This window comes from Rhodnius prolixus, unplaced genomic scaffold (assembly GCF_049639745.1).
Source record: "Rhodnius prolixus isolate KJV_2025 unplaced genomic scaffold, Rpr scaffold_1, whole genome shotgun sequence".
NCBI lineage: Eukaryota > Metazoa > Arthropoda > Insecta > Hemiptera > Reduviidae > Rhodnius > Rhodnius prolixus.
The window spans coordinates 44,840,942-44,865,033 of record NW_027411581.1 but is presented as its reverse complement, the minus strand read 5'-3'; the positions used below and the strand labels follow the sequence as shown (position 1 = coordinate 44,865,033).

At 32.1% G+C, this 24,092-nt stretch overlaps 2 protein-coding genes and 1 long non-coding RNA gene across 4 annotated transcripts in view; 1 reads left to right on the top strand and 2 right to left on the bottom strand.

The window, feature by feature from the left end:
• The window catches only part of LOC141460497 (coiled-coil domain-containing protein 174), a 117,538-nt gene that overhangs the window by 4,289 nt on the left and 89,157 nt on the right, over nucleotides 1-24,092 (bottom strand). The gene's annotated exons all lie outside the window — the stretch shown is intronic.
• Nucleotides 176-24,092, top strand: part of LOC141460502 (uncharacterized) — a 99,460-nt gene continuing 75,543 nt past the window's right edge. Inside the window, exon 1 of the mRNA XM_074140566.1 lies at nucleotides 176-308. Within this exon, the coding sequence (XP_073996667.1) occupies nucleotides 266-308 (43 nt within the window). The 5' untranslated portion in view covers nucleotides 176-265. The remainder of the gene's footprint in view (nucleotides 309-24,092) is intronic.
• On the bottom strand, nucleotides 11,975-22,167 carry LOC141460505 (uncharacterized). Of its 2 annotated transcripts, none has more exons than XR_012462097.1 (3): nucleotides 22,030-22,167; nucleotides 18,347-18,414; nucleotides 11,975-12,113 (listed from the first exon to the last, which is right to left on the bottom strand). It is a non-coding gene; the product is annotated as an uncharacterized lncRNA (long non-coding RNA). The 2 variants fall into 2 exon arrangements; XR_012462098.1 differs by having other exon boundaries at nucleotides 11,998-12,108.

Below are 24,092 nucleotides of genomic sequence, written 5' to 3'. Positions count from 1 at the left end.
AACAGAAGGTTTAGTAATGGAGTTTAGATGAATTGACTTCTGTAAGAATAAATAAGATAGTTAAGTTAGTTTTCAAGAGTAATAAAAATTAATAAATGGATGCATTAAATATTAAAAAAATAAATATATTCAAGTAAGTAAGAATGAAAGGAAAATAGAGAACATGTTAATATTAGAATAGCTGTGTAGGGTGCGCTAGCATACCATTGACGGCGAGTTTTAGAGTCAGTCAGTTGTTCACTAGTTGTTCTACCGCTTGGAAGAGATGGTTAACTCGTCCTTAACAGCTCTCCTCGCAATCTTGCCCGGTAAACTTCAAAATATAAGTTTCCTTTTTTTTTTCATTTTTTTTTTTAAACAGCATTTATATTTTATTTTATCGGTTTTCAAATTTCTATAAAGTTTTTCATTTCTACTACTGCTTGTTTCCAAAGAAAATAAATGTTTATCTCTCTAATTTCACAAAGAAAAAAGGTGATTTTATTTTCTAAAATAACGTAAAGTTCAAGTTTTAAGTTAAACTAAGTTTCACCAAGTGTTATATATTATACAAATTCTAGAAGAGATCTATTATAAGTAGCAGTATAATAAAGTAAGGTATATGTTTAAAATAATTATCTAAAATGATTTAAATAAAGTGGTTAGCTATCACATAAATATTGTGGATATCAACTGTTGCAAAGGGTTAGTACTAACATAACCGATTAATAGACATTTTCCTTTGACCTAGATGGTAAGGTGAATATATTTATATAACTCATAGATTTGTTAGAAAATGTGTACAGATATTTTGACAATATGTGCTAAATTTCAGTTTCTTAATTGATGGTCAGCAGGGAGGGGTAGTATATAGCGATAGCTTGACAGGGGTTGAATAGTTGTTTAGGTAAAACATTTTTATAAATTTCAAATTTTTTAGTAGTTCCCTCCGCTATTATTCATTCTAGAGGCCAACGTATGAATTCTTCCAATCATTAATTTTTGTATTTATTTTTTTTAAATTCAATTAAAATAGGTATTTCTTTAAAGGCAATTGTTTCTTATGTTGTAAATTTTAATAAAAGCTGATAATAATTTTGATAAATACTTTTCTTTACGGGGCAATTATAAAACGTTCAGTTAGGATGCATAATATATTAGTATTTACAACCATCATCAAGAACTCCTCCTCACATCTAAGACTTTCGGACTTCTTTTTAGTATGTATAAAATTACATTTTTGTGATTAATATAAACATGTCCTGCTAAACTTATTAATACAGGTAGATTAATCACTTTGATCTAGACATTTCTACTTCGCTTAAGTCACCGTCTCGCACTAACTTGCTGACTAAGAATCAACCAAAATTTTAGGACTCATTGGATTTATTGGTTTGCAATAAACATAAGTTCTAGAAAATTATTGAACTTAGTTGCAGGTGTCTCAGTCAGCAAGTGAAGTGGAAATCTTTAGATCAAACTGATTCATCTACCTCTGATAGTGAATGAAAGTGCGAAACCGGTCAGGTATCCAATAAACCACGACGCTTAAAATCAAAGATATTATCCAGCACTGCGGCGGGTCTAGCCACATTTTCAATGTCCTATTAACATACGAATACGTACTATGTCTGGACTGTTGCTACTTATAAATGTAAAACCAGCTTCATTTTCTATTCTTTCATATGACAGCCATGATTAATTGGTTCTTAATTTACAATCTATGTTCTTTATATAATATTCTTACCCTTAAAACCTACAATCGGTTCCAGATCAAATCTAAATGAAACGAAGCACAGATACTGAGGAAACTAACTCTTAGCTAAACTTACTCTCCCCAGATATCTAAATCAAAACCTTTTGTTATCCTTTAAATAAAATATATAAAGTATTGGCTGTAGAAAAGTATAAAACAGGACATAGGTCATAATAAGCAAAAAAAAAAATGTAATTTTTTAGCATAAGATGGAGACAAAGAAGTCCGGAACGTCTCAGATCTGAAGATCAGCTCGTGTTGGCGGACACGAATGTTTAATAACGAAATTTTACTGAATTTCACAGTAACCAATAAAAGCAGTCTACAATCGGAAATTTAAAAATTAATTAGTAATCCAACTTCTCACTCAGGTTTGTAAGCCTGCATGTAAGAGGATGTGACGTATCATTTCTTTAGGAACTTCAACGTGCTTTCAGGTTCCTAGCGGGGTCAAACAACCTAAGAGGGTCAGAGGAAGGAATTTGAACAATAAATTTCCAATTTAAGACTTTATGAGCCTATTTCGTGCCAGATATTTTCTTTTATAAACATTTCATTGCTCATTCGTTATCAATTGTTTAAAATGGATACGATTCACCAGCACTTACCGGAGCTAAAGGTTAATTATTATGCGAACAGAAAAAATAAACTTACAATCTTGTTTTATTTAATTACTGTAGATGAAGCAGTGGCTGTCGCACAGCTTCTTTCTGCAATAAAACTAAGTTAACCGTTCATAACATATTCCACCCACTACAGCAAGAAAATACTCACAATTATTACTAAGAAAAAGTATATTTGTATTAAGGAAGTGACATGTCTTTCATTTAAAGTGACTCAACTTGCAATAGATTAGTTTGTAAAGGACATTTCGGATCTCTGAGGAGAATTCCCTTTTATTTAATTCTGCGAAGATGATAGATTCTTACAAAGATGAGACAGATGAGTCTGCTTCTTCGTACACTCTCGCGATCAACAATTATAAACATTGGACTTTGATTTCTTTATTTTTTTTTTGTAAATGTCTATTGACAATTAGTAGAAAGCATTCTGCGCCCTACACAAATACTTTATCCGGTAGAAATCGGTGTACGTACTCAAAATGAAGCGCTGAATTAGTTGTCGTAAACTTCACTTAGGCTAATATAGAGCACCCCGTTGGAGCGTAGGGGATCCAAAAACCTAAGATAAACCTTAACCGACAAAACTATTTGAAGTCATTTCGGTCAGTAATGCATATCAAACGACGATACGCTCAAATGATTTTTTTTTTGCAACAACAAAAAGGGGCTCCTTGGTTTTTACCAAGTGAATTAAATAATTAAAAAAATATTTATAGTTAGAAAAATCACAATAAAGTCGGATTTTTTAGTAATATGGATCAAGAAGGTCGAATTTGACAGGTCATCAACCAAAATAAAGTAAACTTTGTATCTTAATAACGAAACAGTAATGAAGTTTTAGTGTTCTTTTAAATCCACATTTATTTGACAAAGAACCCTCGCCCATAAAATCGACATATAAAAATTTCTGTTATTTCAATGTAAAATGTTATTAAATACAAATACATTATAAATATAATTTTAATGCTTACAAAATTTTACTCAAATGTTTAGCAATGTTAGAACTGTTTAAATGTTTGGTAACTAATAATGCTGGGAATCCCATTTTACTGCCAAAAGTTGTATTCAATTATTATTTTATTTTTTTCATGTACGTATTCAAAACGCGTCAACATCAGAGGTTATTGGCGCTCAGAGCTTTTTTCAGAGCACTGTCGGCCTTCGGAGAGTGTTCTCTCCTTACAGACAACACTGTCCATCGCCGAACAGTGAACTGTAAGAAGCTCCTTCTCTTCTCCTGGGAAGAGAAAATCTAAGGGCCAGCAGCTGGATTCGAACCCCGTGAACTCAGAGTTGGAATCCAGTATTTGCTAATCATTGAACTAAACTCTTTCCTAATTTTATTTTATTTATTTTTGAAACGATTTTGTTTATTAAAATTATTTTTAATTAGAATAATACAACAATTTTAACTTTATAATCAAATATGAATATATTGGTTTCGTGACCGTAAATTATTAAAATAAGGATTCAAGATTGGCGAGGAATCGGTCAAATAAAAATAACAACCCGTCTTTTTGCCGTTTCTTCTAGTTTCTGTAACTCAACCAATCCGCATAGCCACGCTCTGAAGAAGACAATATATTTGTCGAAATGTTGGCAAAAAGACGAGTTGTTGTTTTTATTTGACCGATTCCACGCCAATCTTGAATCCTTAGTTTCATAATCAAAGTTTAACACGTACACAACTCATACACCCAAGCTTATCGTCGAATATTAATAATTAAGCTAATAGCGATTAGGGAATCAATAAATTCGAGGGTCTCATGATTTGTATTTTATCTAATCTATGTTTATTTAGGCGATGTCAACTGCTACCCGAGCTTAGTCTAGTTGGTTGAAGGTCTTGGTAGTAGACTTGGACTTGGTAGATTCATTTTTATTTGGTCCATTTCTCTTATTATTATTATTATTATTAAGGCGCCACGGTAGCCGAGCGGTTAGAGGCGAGACCTGCGAAGCTAATATGTATTGTGGTACTGGGTTCGATTCCCGGTCTTAGGCTTTGGATTTTATTTAATGGTTAATAAAAGAAATTTACTGTAAAGCACGTCTGGTAGTACGACACCTAATTGGTAGTTGGACGTAAAGCCCACCTGAAAAAAAGGCTATTATTATTATTATTATTATTTAAAGCGCGTCAACATCTGAGATCAAAGCGCCCAAAGCCTCCGAATAGAGTTATCTCGTTACTGACATTACTGAACAGAGAGATGTAAGGGGCTCCTTGGAACAGAAAATTAAAGGGGCGCAGCTGGATTCGATCCTGGGATCCACTAAGCAAATTCTCAGCTAGCCTGATGAATATTATTTAGTTGCAAACAACCTGAACGTGTCCAAGAAAGTACAATAGAAAGGGAAAAAATCTAAGCGAAACTATCTGGATCCAAATAAGTACTCTTTGCAAGAAAGACTGCTGCACAAATCACTGAGTTAATCCTTTAGGATGAAAATTAACAGTTTTAACGCTAGGCATTCCTCTAGCCAAAACTATTTTGGTACAGATAGATAGTTTTTGTATTCTCAAAAATTTGTGTAAAATAGTGACAACAACAATTTCATTAATTAATTTGTAGAAATTCTTATATGAAAAAGGATTGAGCTGGATGTTTCTTTAATTCATCCTTTTTCTTTTGCTGATTTTAATTTAAGTAAAGATTCAGTCCACAATTTAAATTTTCACGATCATGTGCAGCGGTTTTTTGTTTTAAATTTTGTACGAAGTATGCATATCTCGTACGAATTCTCTTGACGAGTCAACAGTGCTTGGACTTTTCTTCAGCGCCTTGCTTCGTCGTTAGTCAAGCACAAGCAGCACTTGCCGGGTAATGGTAGTTAGACAATTTGAAAATGTCTATGCGCAGATATAGTTAGCAACAGTTGTGCCTCTTCTTATCCAAAACATCACTCTCATTACACTGTGTTATTGCTACTTGAAGGCTTTTGTCGCTAAAGGTGCACTCCCTCTAAGTTCCGGAAAATGAGTGCGTCATTTTCAGTCGTCCCATTAAAATTAAAAAAAAAAAAAACACACAGGCTACCTCGTTTCACGTAATTCAATTTTTTTGCTATCCAGTGTTACATTCAGATAATTGATGCGTTCGTTCAGCGAAAAAGAAACCAGTTCCTGTGTCTTTGATTCGTACAAATGATTCTCCCAGTTTTATACGGAAAACTATGACGATACGCACCTTTTGCCGTAACTCTGTAGCAGACTCTCTACACCAGTGATAGCGAACCTATGACCCGCGCAAGCTTTTTCACTGACACACAATTGCTAGGCAACCATTTCTTTGTTTACGAGGGTTGATTTAGATTTTCTAATTGTGTGGATAATTTATATTCTATCTGTATTTTTTTCAATCACGCATTGACACAAAAGCAATTTAAATGTTATCTATAATCTTTAGTTTGATCATTACAGCTCTAAAACGCAAATGACGTCAAATGCTTTTGTAGTATTTGAAATAAAGCAAAAGTGTTTACAAAATATCGAATAAAATGTATAATTTTACTCATATTTTGTTTGTTAAAAAAATCGACAACCCAAAGCAATTAACCATATTTAGATTTTTCTTAATATAAAATAAACTTTTGTAAGGTTTTGTTCAGTTATGTTTGTAAAAAGAGACTTCCATAGCACTTGTTTCGTCCCGTTTTACCCGTTAAGCCAACTGAATTTTAAAGATGTTTAGTTTTGAAAATATTCAGTTTAAAATTTTAAAACTTAACTCTTGTGCAAATGGGTATTAGTGACCCAAGAGCTAGTACTAAGAAAAAAAAAAAAAATGAACAAAATTTGACCCACGTCTCAAAAACGTTCGCCATCCCTGCTCTACACTATCAGTTCACGGCGGTGATATCTGCATTTTCTTAATGAAGTTTGAATAAGTTGCAGAATGAGAAATGTGGTAAGGGAAGCCATACTAGTGATCGATACAAAAATTCATTTAATTCCATTAGGCTTTAATTGAATAACTGATTGTTCCATAAATGTTGGTTATATTGTTTTCAAAGGCGAAGGTGTGGAGCGATAAAATAGTAAAGCGATAAGAAAGCAATGGAGACAAATATAGGACGCAAGTGTGGCTGTAAATGTTCACTCAAATACATCCTCATTAGTTAGTAACGTCCTAATAATCTGCTACGGCAATCCCCCCCTAAACTTTTTCACATACAATTGGCAAATACATTTACATAAACAATGCCTGCTATATATCCTGATGATCCAGTTTCTATTTTAACCCTGTCCATGTAAACTAGACTTTCACCCTTTTGGCCTTTATCCCTTCTTCAATAATTTAGTCACTATTGAACGGGGTTAATCTATTTCTTACAGCTGGGTTACAGCTTCTTCTCTTTTCAGTAAGTACAAACGAAACTTTCATCTTATCTCGCCAATGCTTTTCACGTTATAATGTGTGGTGAATTCTTTAATAATCTAACTGTATCCAAAAATAAATGTTAACAAACTTTTAGAAAAAGTTATTATTAAATTATCTAAATCACATTTTTTTTTAAAAGAATTTTATAATTTCCGGAAGTCTTAAAAATATTGTTAGCTATTTTGTTAAAAAATTAGCAAACCTAAGATACTCATAGTGACGCAGCTTCCCTTAAGCTGGTTCCAAAGCTGAGCTTACTAAAAGTATTTTTGCTATAAAACAAAACATTGCTTCATTTGACTTTTACAAATGCCTAAAATCCAGCTTAAAATAGCAGTTTTGAAAGTCAAAAAAAAATTTAGAATTACGCGCTCTGCAAATAAAACTTGAACGTTTGAATAATTACATCAAAAGCTGACAATTTTCGCAGCCTCCTGCACATGTGCACCAGTCCGTCCTATTTGTTACTGCATAAGGAGTTTCTCTTGCAATTAGTAATACAAAAAGAAATAACCTGACTAAGTTGAAACTATATTAAAATAAATAAAGTGAAAAATTGAAGATTTACTCTTAGAATTTAAAATAGAACAAATTAAGTTAAGTATAACGTGCCGAGTAGCTAAAGATGTATCCTTATTCTAAAAGAAGGATTTATTCTTAAAGGATACGTGACAAATTTGTAAATGTAAAATATGTCGATTAGTATAAGAGCTGGTAAAAAATACTAATAAATCTGTCAGGTGCAGACATTTTGAAAATAATAAACATTATAAATTTTTTTAAGTTCACCTGTATATTGACCGTTCAGAGCATTTACCATTCCATTCAGAAAAGTTGCTCATCAATTCTAGAGGAGCATATCAGTATTGATTTTTTTAATTTTTTGTTTATAAAATTGATGAAGCATCAAGGCTTACATTCTGCAAGTTAAAATAACCACGCTAAGCTGCTGCAAACATCAAATGATATTTTTTTTGAAGGGGAGTTAATTTAAGGCTTGTCAACATCTAAGGTCATTGACGCCCATTACCGGGCAGTGAACTTAAATAATAATTGTTTTAAATTAAATTGCTGAGTAATTATTAAATTATTTAAATTCTTAGTGTATTGGAATCATCCAGTTAGATGTACATCACCATAATGAAGCGATCCGTGATCTGCACGATTTTAGACAATTATTACATTACTTTTAGTCTTGGGAATGGAATTAAGCTCTTCCAAAGACAAAAGCAAAACCTCTTTGGGCCCATATAACTGGCACAATATTTGTTTATTGTCTATAAAATGAAGGTGACGTAGAGCTGGAAAATTTCCCTGTGGGCCGTTAAGCCAAAATAGCTGCATACATTCACAGGTTGCGACCTTACTACAGGCCGCATGTCTACTGGGGCTCTACAGTCGGGCCGGTAAATATAAAATATTAATATGTTACAACTACGGGACCTGAAGAAGTTGCTAGCCCTTCATCTAAGGGATTTCAGTAGTTAATTAGAGAGTATTCCTTTGATTAGAATCTTAGCATCGTTATGTTGTGACCAAATTTACTTGGTATCATCAGCCAGCTTGTGGATGGACAACCTCATAAAGCATTCAATAATTAAACAGTTTATGGAGTAATTAAGTTAGCGAAGTGCATTTCATGCTTAAACGGTTGATCTGAGCGAAAAATGGTAGAGGAAAAACCTCTGGCTCGCAAGCCAAGTTAGCCAGGAGGTAATCAACTTCTCTCTGTATCTGAGGAGGCACCTTTGAAGGCACAGTACATGCTTCACAAGTTGAGTAAAGTGCATTATTTGATAAATTAAGGAATAAGTTTGATCCTTTACATGAAAGATATTGATCACTTAAATATGTGGCAGGAGGTTTCCAATTTTATTGGTAATTAAACACAACTCTCCCAAAATTACCAAATAATTATTAAACCTTCTCGTTTGTAACAGAAGTAAAATTAATTTTTAGCCATTCTATGTATGCTTGAGAACATCTAAAGCTCTTAACATTTCTAAGAAAAATCAATCGGAAAAAACGACTTATTTCACGATATTAAGAAAAATACTAGCTTTACTGCTTGGCAACATCTTTAGTAGAAAGGGGATGAAAAAATACATAAAAATGACCTATCGCGTGCTCTTCTTTCTCTTTGATAACAAGTTAAAAAATTGAAATATGATTAATAAATACCAGATTTTGAAATGGCCTAGCACCTTTAATTTTGAAGATATGGAATTGCGGTTTCCGCTTTCTTTCATAACTTTTTATACTCTTTAAAACTGTGAATATGAAAATGAGAGTCAACCGCGAACCCTCACTTTTGGTCGCGCGTCGGCTGCGTATGCGGACAGTAATCTAAAATCAAGTCATATATTCTGAAACTAGAGGTGACGGGCAACAAATTTTTCCTCTACCATTTTTCGCAGATGCATTTGAGCCGTCTTAAAATGAACACGTTCTATATTCTTTAGACCTAATGACGAAACTCGTTCAGGCAAATAAATAAATGTTTAAACCTCCCTCCCATTAATGAAATAATTTATGCTTAAGTTCAACGAACTGAAATGTTTAGTCTAAATTTTTAATTAATTTACGCAATAAGACATTAATTAGATGCGAGTAACACGCAATAACTTAGCTCTTATTTTGTGTTCTGCAGCTAAGACGTTATTATCTCTTTTAAAAATGAAACAATAGCGACATCGTAAAAAATTAACCAGTAACAGTCCTCTAAATGAAAACATGAAACTAAATGATCAGAAAGACAGACAACTTAAGTATCGGTCCATCTGAATAGTAATTTATATTTGTCTAATTTAATTATTCATTTTCTAGCTTCTAATTTTGTGTTAAGAATGAGATTTCTTTGGATATCTTAAATATTATGTTACAAAGGGGAGCCTTAACCCTTTCATCCTTCCAAATTTTATCAAAATCGGGCCAAAATTTATAGAGGAGTAATTAGTAATAATAATGTTGGATGGGGCCTCACATACAAGGGGCTAAATCCTCTTCCACTCAATGTACACCGTCGAGACTCCCAAAACGCACGTCTACATAAAATTTTGATTCAAATGACACCTCATTTATGAAAATCGGTTTTCGTATTTAGGCGCTACACAGTTTACAAAAAAAAGGTAACAAGAACAATTTTTGAAAATGCCGTTTTTGCTCATTTTCAGCAACTTTTTTCTCGAAATTTATTGTATCTATGTTGTCACAAAAGAAGATTTGCCCTACATTATAAAGAAAATTTGGGAATTTTATCTTTTATAGAAAAAGAGAAAAAAATTATCAAAGTTGGGTGTTTTTCAACATTACGCTTTTTCGTGCAGTTTTTGACGATCAACCCTTATACAACTGTCCTACCGGACAGTATTAATAAACGGCATTCTATAATATTTAATTAATTATATAACTTTTTCAAAATAAACAATTATTTGATTGCGCATTTCAATTTCTGCGATTCATTGTTCTATTTATTTACAGACTTTCTCAACAAAAAAAAACACACATTTTTGGATTCACAACACCTCAAAAAGAATGTTTCTGGAGAAAACGATTTCAATTCCTCATCTTACCTATAATTTATTCTGTAAGAAATTCAAAAGAACTGATAACTAAATAAATAAGCATTGTTTAATAGTAAGTTTCTACTGTTTCCAGTACAAAAAAGATTAATTTTTAAGAAGAACCACCCAAATATGTCTTCCAATTTCATATTGGAAATTCCAATGGCATCATAAAATCCTCTTATAGAAAGAAACTTAGTCCCCCATCAAAAACTTGGCCATTCTATTCCGCTTCTTAATCAGCTAAATTTTTCAGGAAACTATTAACATTTGCATCTTAATTAAACAGTTTAATTCGAGTGTAAAATCTTCTTAACTGTTCGTGGAAACTGTTAAAGCAGGCTGAGCAGGGGAGAAGGGTAGCGGTGCTGCGCCCTTCTGGATTTTGTCACAGGTATTTTCCTTTATTATGGACACTCAGTTTTATAGCAAAAAAAAAAAACGATTTCCACAACTTCTCTGTTCCTGCATCTCTAATTTTGAAGAATATGAAATAAAAATAAAGATTTTTTTCTGCAACCATGTAGGGAAGTTCTCATTACTCAATTAAAATCAGCTGTGTAATGCCCAACTTCCCACACTAGTGGGGGGAAATTCCCATTAGTGTCACTTTCCTCACTAGTGTGTGGAAAAACTTTATTGTGCTTCCTTGATATAAGAAGTTTTGTTATTAACATAAATATTTTCTGTAAAACTTTAATAAGCTTATTTAACGTAACTAAATAATTAAAAAACGAATATTAAAAAATAAAATAAAAATTGAAAGGAATATAGAAATAAAAATAATATTTTAATAAATAATTAGATATTTTTAATTATAACAGTTAAAAAGATTATAGTGTTACCTTATAGAAATTTAAAATGGATTCTAGTGATTCCTGTTTAGAAAACACTCCTCCATCAATAAAAGAAACAGCAGAAAATGTAATAAGTAATGTAAATACGTAAGTAATGTAAATAATTGTATTAACAATAAATGTTAATAATAAATAAATTACTTTTTGTAGACTGTAAAAATGAAATTTTTAATTTTTTTAGTTAATAAATGGTTGCAGAAAAAATATAATATTTAACTCTAGTGTAAAGTATTTTCCTCACACTCGGCAATTTGCACTTGCACTCGCATCGCTTCGCTCGCTCGTGCGTGCAAACCCTGCCTCGCGTGAGGAAAAGTACTACTTTCCACACTTGTTAAATAAATAACTATTATTAGTTTTTAAAAATGACGAAATAATTTTATTTTAAATTTAACCCAAAAATAAAAATAACGGTACTGTATTATTATTATTAATGAATAGAATAATAATTTAGATTAGTTCCCCTACAAAACGGAAGCAGAGTGGTGCCCCTGAAAGTGTTAAAGCCAATTGTATTAGCATTATTAATAGGGCCCCCTCTATTTCAACTGCCAATTTATTGTACATTGTAATTACTTGGGGAATTCCCTTGATTTTTATCTTCCATTTAGACACAAAAAGGGTAAATAACTGGCTAACTGAGTAGCGGGAAATGTTCGGTAATTAAGAGACGGATCTGTTTCTCATTGAACTCTTTGTTTCTATTTTTAGTTACAATTTCTTTATTAAAACTGTAAACTACATCCTAAGTAAATAGTAAATCTCAGATTTTAATTATAAGTAAATGGAATAATATTCTAAACGAATATGTTTTTAATTAGAATTGGTTTTTGTTCGTGACAATAAATAACAAGTTAGATGTAGTTTTAAATAGACGGCCCTTTAGTTATTACATTATTGCGTATAACCGTTGCTTTCTGTCATTTTCAACCTGCTGCCATTGTTCTGCTCTAAAAAAAAGCATACACTGCTTTAAACGGAAGTTACATCAAATAAACTTTATATCTAATAAAATTGAATATTTATTCTTCTTAAAAATAACAACAGTTTTCTAAAAAATTAAATAATCTTTTCAAAATAAGCAAAAATCATTGCCCAAATTTTAAATGTACATGGTCGCATTTGTCTTAGAAATCCTTGACATTCCATTCTGTGCTATACTCGTACATTATTATTGGTCTTCTATATAATTCTTCAATGGTAAACTTTACCCAGTATTCTATCATCAAAATCTTTTAATTCTTACTAATAACCTAATTGATGGAAATCTCAATGTTTTTAAAAGAGATCATTCAAGAACGGGCCGCAATGTGGTAACAATTCCTTATTAAAGTTTTAAAGAATATGCTTTAAGAGAATGCACATCTCTGATTTACAGTAGTGAATGATGCACTCCTATGTTGTGGTTAATGATGCACTGTTTAAAAAAAAAAAAAAAATGTACGAAACGCTGGGATTACAGCGAACGATAGAAGAACATCTTTGCCAAAGAAAGCATTCAATCAGTCGTTCAATTGAATTGATTCAAATAAATAAATGATATAAAAAACCATAGATTAACTCATAAAAAATATAAATACCTATATTATAATAAACGGTATATTAAATTAATATCGAATTAATTTACATCAGGTTGTGTTGAGGACCGGCGCATGCGTCTAATCGTAAGAGCAAGTCATTAGATGCTCAACCAATTAATCTAATTAATTAACTAAATTTATTTGTAAAGTGCTAATTACTCCTATTTTACACTCTTGCTAAAAATCCTCGGCTACGTTACTATGAAAGTAAACTAGAGTTACTGAGTTTAGTACTGCTATTAATTCAACCTAATCTTTAAAATTAAGAATATTCAAAAACTGGCTTTTTTTTCGGGTCAATTCTTTTTTCAATGTTCATCAAGATATAACAATCAAGATGAGAGCCTCTAGAGATCTAGCGAAGACTAAAATTAAAAACTCAAGTCACGCACTCAATCAAAACCGGATATTAGCTGATTCAATAAAACAATCTTCCGTCCACGGATTTTCCCCAAGATTCAAAAAGTTTAGCTTTCACTTTAGGTTTTCCCATTCTTAAGAGATCTAATTACCGGTGATTTAGTGCTACAATACATCCAGTCACTTTTCTTTTTTTTTTTTTTTTTTTTAGAAAGAGGGTGAGGAATAACGTTAAAAGCTGAATCAAAGTAAGACTGAACTTGGTGAAGAGAGTAAAATTTACGGCTTCCTTTGGTGTTAATGATGGTGCGTGAAAAGTAAAAATATCTTAATGGAGAGATATTGAGTAGAATAGAATAGAAATGCTTTATTAACAAAAATATAACATAAAAAAACTGTCCGGTAGGACAGTTGTATAAGGGTTGACCATCAAAAACTGCAGGAAAAAGCGTAACGTTGAAAAACACCCAACTTTGACAATTTTTTTCTATTTTTCTATAAAAGATAAAATTCCCAAATTTTCTTTAAATCATACTCCAAACCATCCTTTATAACTGTAATTTTTTTGCAACCACCCTGATCTAATAGGTTTCGAGAAAAAAGTTTCCGAAAATGAGCAAAAACGGCTTTTTCAAAAAATGTTCTTGTTCTTGTTCTTCTTGTTGTTACCTTTTTTGTAAACAACGTAGCGCCTAAACGCGTGAACCGATTTTCATGAATGAGGTGTCATTCGATTCAATATTTTATGTAGATGTGCCTTTTGGGGGTCCCGACGCTGTACATCGAATGGGAGAGGAGTTAGCCCCCTTTATGTAAGGCCCCCTCCAAAATTATTATTACTAATTACTCTGTAAATCTTGGCCCGATTTTGATAAAATTTGGTAGGATGATAGGGTTAGGGCTCCCCTATGTAACACTAAAGCGGCGATCAGCTCTTACACTTGTTAAGGGGAAGTACAGCAATCGTTTCAAATTATCGACACGTGAACCGATTTTTATGAATGAAGTGTCATTCGAATCGAAATTTTATACAGATTTGCACTTTAAAAGTCTCGGCACCGTGCCTCATAAGGAGGGGAGTTTGCCCCACCCAAATAAGGCCCTTTCTAAAACTATTATTACCAATATTTCTATAACGCTTAGTCCGATTTTGATAAAATTCAGCTCGAATAAGTGGTTAAAGCTCCTCTACGTTGCCTACTAAGAGGAAGTACTGCAATCGTTTAAATTATCAATGAGTGAATCGATTTAAATCAATGAATTGTTCGATTAAAAAATCTTTGCCTCTTTGCCTTTTAGGGAGAAGTACTGCAATCCTAGTTTATTTTTCTTACTCCTCTTAAAAGGAAGTACTGAAATCGCAGTTTAATTTTGCTATTTACGTACAAATACCTTCCTATGTTATTCAAAACGCTTTCTCAAAAAAATTGTTATTGAGGATGGTTTGGGAGCCGCAACTACAATCATTCTTTAAAAAGATCTCTCCAGTGGTAGTTAACACCTTATCAGGTTATAATGATAGAATTGCTTATTCCAAATTTTAAAAAAATCTGTAAAGCAGATATGTAACTTTGTAAAATAGACAAAAAGGAAAATCTATCCAAAAGGTACAAAAATCTCCTTAACAAAAACTTATAGTTTAAAATGTTAAGTATAAGGGTTGATTAAACGCCAAAAGGTACACAAATCAGCGAGTACCTAACATTTCATTAATACTTCATTAATATTTAAGTAATTCTACTGCATTAATTTTCATTAATAAGTTATTTTTTAGAATTTATTAGATATCACAGACCCTTATGCTGGCCACTTCATTTATATTATTTTTTTGTTATAATTATGATAAATCACATATACGTACATGCATGTTAAAGTAAAGATAAAGTTAGAGTAGGCTACTGTCTTGAATTCGTCTTACCGAAATATTCGTGAGCACAATTAACACACAGTTAATAACAAGTAGATTATTAAACAATAATTATTCATTTCTCAATTGTAATTTAATTTAGTCCCCCTAATTTTACTTATAGTAAAATACTGGAATAATTAGCTGTCCTAAATATATGCATATCTTATTTACTTTATATTACATATATACAACATTGTGGGAAGAACACCTAGACGGAGAATGTAATTGAAGAAAACTATATTATTTGCGATAAAGCCAGATAATTATTACCTATTATTATAAACGTTTGACTACTTCATAAAATAACAATTACTTTAATCAAAGAATGAACTTAAACCGACGATTTTTATTTAAGAAATAAAAATAAATAAATAAAATAAACAAAATCATTGATGTAAGTTAGTGTAAGCATTTTTTTAAACAAGGTTTTGAATTTTTTAGCCTCATATTTTTATTTTATTTTTTATAACGTTTTTTTTTTTAAACCTGTAATTAATAGTTTGATTATTATAAATAACTAGATATTACAGTCACTCTACAGTGCTACTTGAACATATATTTTGTAGACGAAAATGGCCAGCATAAGGGTCTGTGATATCTAATAAATTCTAAAAAATAACTTATTAATGAAAATTAATGCAGTAGAATTACTTAAATATTAATGAAGTATTAATGAAATGTTGGGTACTCGCTGATTTGTGTACCTTTTGGCGTTTAATCAACCCTTATACTAACATTTTAAACTGTAAGTTTTTGTTAAGGAGATAACATAAATAAACAAAAATAAACTTCAAAGCTATTTGGCGTGGTGCTTAACACCGTCAGCCAGAGCTGTCATCTATTATGAACTGTGGTATTTACAAAAAACTAAACAAAGTAAATGAAACTTCAATAATTAAATAATCAAACAAATCTTTTATAAAATAAATACCTGTGAAAATAAAGCAAAAAAATATTTATGTATAATAATAATAGTAATAATAATGATATATACAATAGTAACAGTGAGATTCCCTTTGTGCTCAGTAGTTGAAACTCCTGCACAAGTAGGCTTCTATATTTATGAAAATTTATTAAGTTTCTCCAATTATCACCATTCAATTGGTTTATCACTTCATTCAGTGTTAGACACTTCTTACCAAACCACTTCACTAGCCATTCCTGTAAGCTAGTGCATACACCCAATTAGTGATAAACATCCTCCATTTCATTACTATTACAAAGGGAACACCTTCTTTGTTCCTCGGATCTACAAATGCTGAAATTGAGCCTTAATTAGCTGTCCACGCAGTTTAAATATTATATCTCTTATAAACCTTAAGCTATTGTGATCCGAGATATAATGATCTTCTGAGGAGTACAACTTCAGATCTTTATACAAGGCATGAAAACTGGATTTTTTTTTTGCGCTATACATATCATTCCTTTTCTAAAATCTTTTTTTTAAAGCTTCTAACATATTTTCATACATATCCCCCCCGGACAGATAATCCAACTGCAAACCCATTTTATTACACAAGTCTAAATTATCTTTGTGCGAGATATTGAGTATGTACGTTATTGTTTGTAAATATAAGTTAGAGTTCGCCAGTGGATATGCTAAACCTAAATAGTTGTAAACATCAATGAACAATGAAAATGTAAACAATGACAGAAAATAATTACAAAAAATATAGTGGTAAAGCAAACATCAATCGCAAAATTGTTGGAACAGAAAATTAGTTCGTTTAGAAGTTACCTTTATTTCACAGCCATTTGTCTTCATAAATCACTTAGAATCAAGAGAGGTGAGACTCCACTGATAGAACAGATGCTGCTTAGTAAATAAAAATACATCACACTTAATAAAAGATTATCTTAAATTATTTACCAAATATCAAAATAAATCCAAATTCGTTTACTTAATAAATGGAAAAATATTTAGGCAGCCAATGTTATTATTTCCTTGACGAATTAATAAATTTGTAAACATGCGAGTAGGTAGTAATTTAAGAATGAAGATTTATTTATAGTTTTAATAACAAATGGGATGTATATTTGTTCAGCAAAGGTTTGTTTATTAATGGCAGCCAATGGAGGACTAAATAACAGTTTGTGAAATATCTATAGAAAATGCTCGGAATTAATTTACAATCTCTTAATTTAATACTCGTAGAATCGCTTTCATAATTTGTATCCAACAATTCTTTCAAATTTCTAGGACGATTTTCCTGGATTGGTGAATTATGCTGGGATTGAATGTGCGCACAAATATAAATAGAATTATGAATTTAATATTTTCACTGAACTCATTGTGTAAAATGTAATCACCTGTGAATAGTATATTCTAGAAATCATTTACAAACACTTCATCAATTTAATGGAAATCGCAAAGCAAGTAATTCTTAACAATTTCATCTTCCATATTTCTATGGTACTAATTTAATACAGCCGCAGTATAAATTCAAATATTCAAGTGTAATCAATAATTGAACACGAGTACAAAAAAAAAGGGTTCGTTTACATACTGATAAATGATATTCCATGTGCCTAGTATTTCAGTTTACTCAATATTTATTCAGAAAATGGGCAAATACTTAAATAATTCTTTTTATTAGGAAAATTTGATCGTATTTTATTTATTAGAGAAAAAGGCATATTTAGCCATAAATTTTGTATGTATTTCTTTATATCTGTCGTAGGAGATAAACTATAAAAAATGGCTTTACCATGGAGAGAAAATAAAGTATAGCTTTTGAATTTGTAAAAACCGGTTTTAGTAGAGACTGTGATAAGCCGCTGGCCTGACTTCTTTTTTTTTTAAGTAAAACTTCGATAAATATTATTTTCTCGAATGCTCCTACTATAAATAGAGATGCCCAAACTTCATGAGGAAGGCGGAGAACATCTTAATTTAGTTACTTGTTATTTATTTATTTACAGAAAGTAAGAACCATTTGTCATGTTAAGCATTGTGCCAAGATGAAAACCAACATCTTGTTCACTTCATTGTAACTATCACTCTCCGAAACAAAATTATAACAAACAGAACATTTGGTCCTTGTTTTGTTTATTTGTCTTTCGTTAGTGTAAATGCACAATAACTAGTCTTCACAGCTACACAAATGTAGAGATTTTTTTTTTTTTGTAATTGATTCCGCTTAAAGCTCTATGTAAGCTATACTTGCTGGCCATAGCCCTTATAAGAACTCAATTTTATAAAATATTTTTTTTTAAAGTAGCAGATAACCTGGCTCATATTCCAAAACTCATTCACCTTAAAAGCGGTAATTTATTTTTTATGTTCATAATGCCCTACTCTTTAAACTTTGAATGAATAATTACAATTTTGTACCTCGCATTTATGAATCAGCTTGGTCTCGGCTTAGGCCGCGTAAGCACGGGCGCGCCGATTATTTGCATCTGAAACCATGTAAATGAGTAGTGCGTTGAAACAACAATGGGCTTTAACTGTATATATTTTTACTTAGCTCTTAGGCGTAGAACTTATCAGACTTGACTAACCTAAAGTCTAGCAGTCCATTGTTTCAAACAATCCATAACAAAAGATGATAAATTTAACCCTCTATCGGGCGCATTTAATCTGTGAGATGAAGAGGGCATTTTCTTGTTGATAGCAACTCAGGTATCTCTTTGAATGAGCCATGGCCCTCAGTAGCTTCCTCTTTTACCTTCTTCTAACCGAACGGCCTGTCGGTGTTATGTGGTCTTACTTAACGTCCGCGTAATCTGCCAGATTAGCTGCACCCGATGGTATTATTCTTTGGGTATTGAAATTTTTCAAGTTTTCTTATCAAAAACTGGTACAAAGTACCATATTATCATTTAAAAGACAGTTTTCCACTTATTGGCTATTTTTGCAACGAGTGTCTTTTGTTGAATAATATTGAATAGAAGAAAGAGAAGGGGATTCGGACACTAAACAAGCTTTTTCTTTTAATTTTTAGAAGATCATTGTGCGGATGATTTTGAGTGCGTATGTACAGATTAGGTAACCAAAACTGTCGGATAAAATACCTACTTCTAGTGTTAGACGAGGGAGCCATAATATTTTATGGCGTTTGCCTGGTATAGTTGGTGACAACGTCCGACAGAAACGTTCGGAGATGGTTCATGGTCATTCTTTCGCTCTTCTGAACGTAGCGGGCATCAATGCGTAAAAAATTTCTTGGATAATGCTAATAAACCATTTCACACATTTATTCATAAATGTGCAACTCAAAATTAGGGGTGGCTGATTTCTCTATTCACATTAATGTTCTGTTCCACTTTACGAGTTTTTTTTTTTTTTAAATAAAAACTTAAACTGATATGTTTCATACGTTTCCAAAAGATTTTTGATGAAATTAACATCTATTGGGTCATTAATCTCACAGATTAGTTGCGCCCTATTGTGTTACAAACGTATTGCGCCCGCCCGATGGAGGGTTAAATAATTTTTATTCGAATACTTTCAACTTTATTCTTTATTTACTTAAGAGGACTTTTCACAAAAGTAAACAACACAAAAGGTTGTTAAAATCAACGATAACTTTAAACAACAGCAACTGCTGTTAAAAATTCGCAAGAAGGTCGAGCAATAGCCGAATAGGCATTACCCCGAACTGAGTTAAAAGGGAATTTTGTATAAAGAGATGGACGTTGGTAGAATTTTTTACCTAGGAATTCGGCGGTTATTATACCCGGGTTCGTCGTACCGGTATAAACTAAAAAGCAGTTAACAAAGGAACGGAGGATTTTGGTAAGAAAGGTTTGAATGCTGGAACTTAGCAGTCTAGTCCGAAAAATCCAATGTAAGCGAAGTGATAAGTCCCAAAGTGATAAACGGTAACCTAAAGAACATTTCTTTTGCAAAAATATTTCCAATAATTGAACCTGCAAACTAGTTTCATAGCTTTGCAGTTACACATCTAGATCTTGTACGTATTACCAATGGGGAATGTTTTCTTAAAGCAGGTGTTGGAGTTCTCTAGGAGTGGGGAGTTGATTTGATATGCAGGAGTGTGCACATTGTAACCGAACGAACTGTATTTTAACAAACGCAAATATCTCATGCGCCTGATGAAGGGCACCATCGGCACCAAAAACGAAGAGATAAAATATTGGCATGCAAAAAAAACCTCTTCATTCTTAGTTTTTGTTTAAATTTTAAGGATTTTTATATCTTTGCTTTTTGCTTCAAAGGGAAGACGTATAATCGCAAGGGATTGACCTGTTTTGCCGACTTTAAATTTCAAAAACTTGAACATTTGACTTTACAAAAGTTGTAACCAACAATATCCGAAGGAAGCTGAAATACCAATACCAAATACCATCGAGAGACCCAGGGTAGTTGATGTTTTCTATTGGTCAACCGAAAGAAAAAGAATACTTTTACTAATTTACCGATTCAGGTATTTCAGGTAGATAAGACACCATTGCTGCTCCTTAACCAGGACTTGTTCGTACGGTCGATTTTATGAAACAAAGTTATTGCTAAAAAGAAGGAATTATTCTCTGAAGGAAAGTAATAAAGTTCCCGTTTTAAAAGTTGGAACCATTAAATTATTTGTCAGGCGGTGGATGTTTGATAAATCTGTATTCACAGGCCCACAACAATCCATTGTAAGAGCTGGGAGTCCCATAAAGGTGTCTGTGCATTCTCCTAGGAAACCCATTAACTACCTCGAGATATATAACAGTAGAGAAGGGGATGTGTTCCTTGTACAACCTTAGCGATTAATTTCGTAGTTCTAGCACTGTACATTCTACTCTCTAGGGCTAGTGACTTCCTTACTTCCATGTAAGGAGATTTCAGATTTATTATAAAGGGCTTTACTAACAAAGGTAGATGTGAAGAATTGCTTGGAAATAATTTATGCTAGAATGGTCATTAAAATGCAAAATCATAACTGAATATGCAAATTTAATGTATACAATAAAAATACTTGAAATGGTCATCAATTACCCCAACAGAAATTTGGTCTAAAATACACTCAGCTAAATTATTGATTGATTCAGTTAATGTTTCAAATATTAATAATGTAATTGACAATGTTGATCTAGGTGCAACGAACCCATGTAGGTCTTAGTCAGTACAAATAATAGATGTTAGGGGTTATAGTGGTTTGTTTTAGGTAGAAGAATTATTGTGACGGTTTTACGTACCAGCATCTTTTCTGCACCTAGATGCCTGAAAACTGTGCCCATAACAGGAATAAGTGATTAGGTTACAACTTAGATTGCTAAACGGAGATGAAACTATATTCAGGGGACGGTAGTTTCAATCTAGGGGCGTTTTATAAAATAAAGAATCGTTAAAAGCATAAAAAAGTCCTTCAAAAAACAAATAGATAAATTAGTTTTCAAATTTACTACAAGATAAAAAAAAACTTGATATTATTTCTAATTGCCAGCATTCGGATGCTCTCCATTTGTGTCTTCAATTAAAGACAAGAACACAGTTTAAAAGTGAACGAACCTAGTTTTTTCAGATTTAAAAAAAAAAAAACAAATTGCGAGAGGAGTAGAGGTAATGAGAAATGAGTAACATTAACTTGAATTTACATAAACCAGGTTATCAACATGCCATCATACTAAAGTAAATATCTCAGCGCTTTCCTGTATTAGAGCTACAGTTCAAAGGTTTCTAAAGACTTTTCGTTAAACTTATTTAGTGGAGCAAGGAATTAGTTACAACTCTATCAACCAAAAAATAAGTAGATTGCAAATAGTTGAACATGGCGACTTCAAAATCATTACTGAACAAAAAGAGCCAGAGATTCGCAAAAAAATATCATGGGACAAAGTTTATTTTTAACCCGCTCAAATAATTTTAAGTATTATTACGTTTAATGAAAATCTTGTTAGTTCTTAATCTTACGCTAATCTTGGGTACTTTTAAGTTGATTGAATAACAAAAAATTGAGTTATATTTAATTTATATGATTGCAATAAAATCTTTCAGGTTATTTATTTATGTTAAGAACAAAAACGTGGAGTATCGCCTTTCTTGTTCGCTCATAAAAGGTACATTACCTAGAGGCTGCGTGTCCTATCTGATGGCGGTAGGCGAAAAAAATTTGGAATCCAAGGACATAAATGTATTCGAATAAAAGATTACCAATAAAGGATTCTGCAATTTGCACCTTTCAAACTGTTCAAATTGATCGATTACATTATTTTCTCAATTACAGTATTTGAATGATACATAAAAATAGTTCAACGGTACACTCATTAAACTGAATATAACAAACTAATTTATTGGATTAATGTTTCTAGTAAGCATAGTATTAATCATATGATCTTAGTGTTAAATTAGTAGTGTTAAAAAATGTATGACAGATCTGTTAATTTTGTTAACACTGTCATTGTAAATAACTGAACAGCCAAGAAAGTAACAGCAATTAGTCCCAAAGTATCCTACATATGAACAGTAGTAGCAAATTGAAGTATGAGTCATACAGTAAAATTTTCTACTATGGCTAACAAAAAACTAGATCAATCTAGAAACGAACAAATATAAACTAAAAATTGTAAACACATGTATTGTCTTGATCAACCACTTTGGATTTAATTAATTGTGTCAAATTCTAAGAGAAATATTCCCACGATATTCTGTTTACTCTCACGTTTCAACGAGACCAATCTCTTTGGCTAACATTGTTTTTTTTTTGGAGGATTTGATGGCCCACAGACGGAGGGTTAACATTTTAATAAAATAACATTTCAAATCCACTCTTTTAAATACTTATCGAAAAGACAAAATATTTACTGCAGAAATCTGGTGATTATCGCATTACTCGCTACAATTCTCAAGGTTTCCGTTTTTTCAAAGTTCCCATTAAGTTAAACCTTTATCGCAGGTTCACGGCAAAAGTGACACAACAGATGTAGGCCCTTAGAGAACCCCTTCTTATAATCAACTTGCCTGTAATGCATTTCAAACAAGAGCGACAGTCGAAATCGTACTACAGATTTACTGCTTTGGCCGGACGATAAAGTTACGAATTTTAACAACTATTTAATCCTTGTTAATAATATATGAATGATAACATCGTACATTGCAACTAATTGGCACATTAGAGGCAAGTCTTACCACTAAGGCCACCTACCCAATCTTTAACCTAGTTTACCAGGAAAAAAGATAAATAACGTGTAGATCTTCGGATAAAATAAGCATACTAAAAGGTTTAAGTATTTTATTTCGAAAACCTCAATTAAGTAATGATACATTCAGCAAATTAGCATCAAAAAGGTTATTGCTGGATCCCATGATGATATCTAACTCGAATTAAATTTGAATATTTTGCTATTTTCTGATTTTCAGTCAAGCGCACTAGACCGACAAGCAAGTGTTCATTGTGAAAACTGAAATAGCAAGATTAGAATAATTCCTCTTAACATTGTTCTAGAATACAATTTTTTCCCGAACCAAACATGTCGAAACTCACATCCGAAATTCAGGTACACTCTTTTTTTTTTCTGGCACTGGCTTTTCACCATACAGCCAACTTCAAAGCTTATTCCTTCCTAGGATATTTGATCTTAACTATGTAACTTCCTATCCACAAGTATATTTGTTAATCAAATCTTCAACAGGTTTCAGGGCATAGACATTATTAGAAAAGATGATGTCCTCGTATCTAAATGGCGCACTCAAATTTTTGTACAGCGAGATGAACAGCTCATCTCTTTCTTTCTTATAAAGTGGGCACTCCATGACGACATGTTTAAAATCTTCCTCCTCCTTACACTTTTCGCACAACGGAGTAGCTCGTTTACCGATTCGATGTATGTAGGTACGACCCGCAGACTGCATGGTTCGCTCTCAATCTGCTAATTGTAGTAACCAATCTTTTGTTCATGCCAAGACCTTTAAACCAAGGTCTTTTAGGCAGTTGGTTCACCATACGCTTGTAAAATTGACCCTTCGTACTATTACTGTAGTCTGTTTGCCACATTTGTAATGCGGTTTTGGTTATTCTCCCTCTTAAATCCGACATTGGAACTTTGTAATCTTCAAATCCTCCATTTTCAGTGGCATCTTTAGCGAGTGTATCCACTACTTCATTCCCTTTATCACCGCTATATCCTCTTAC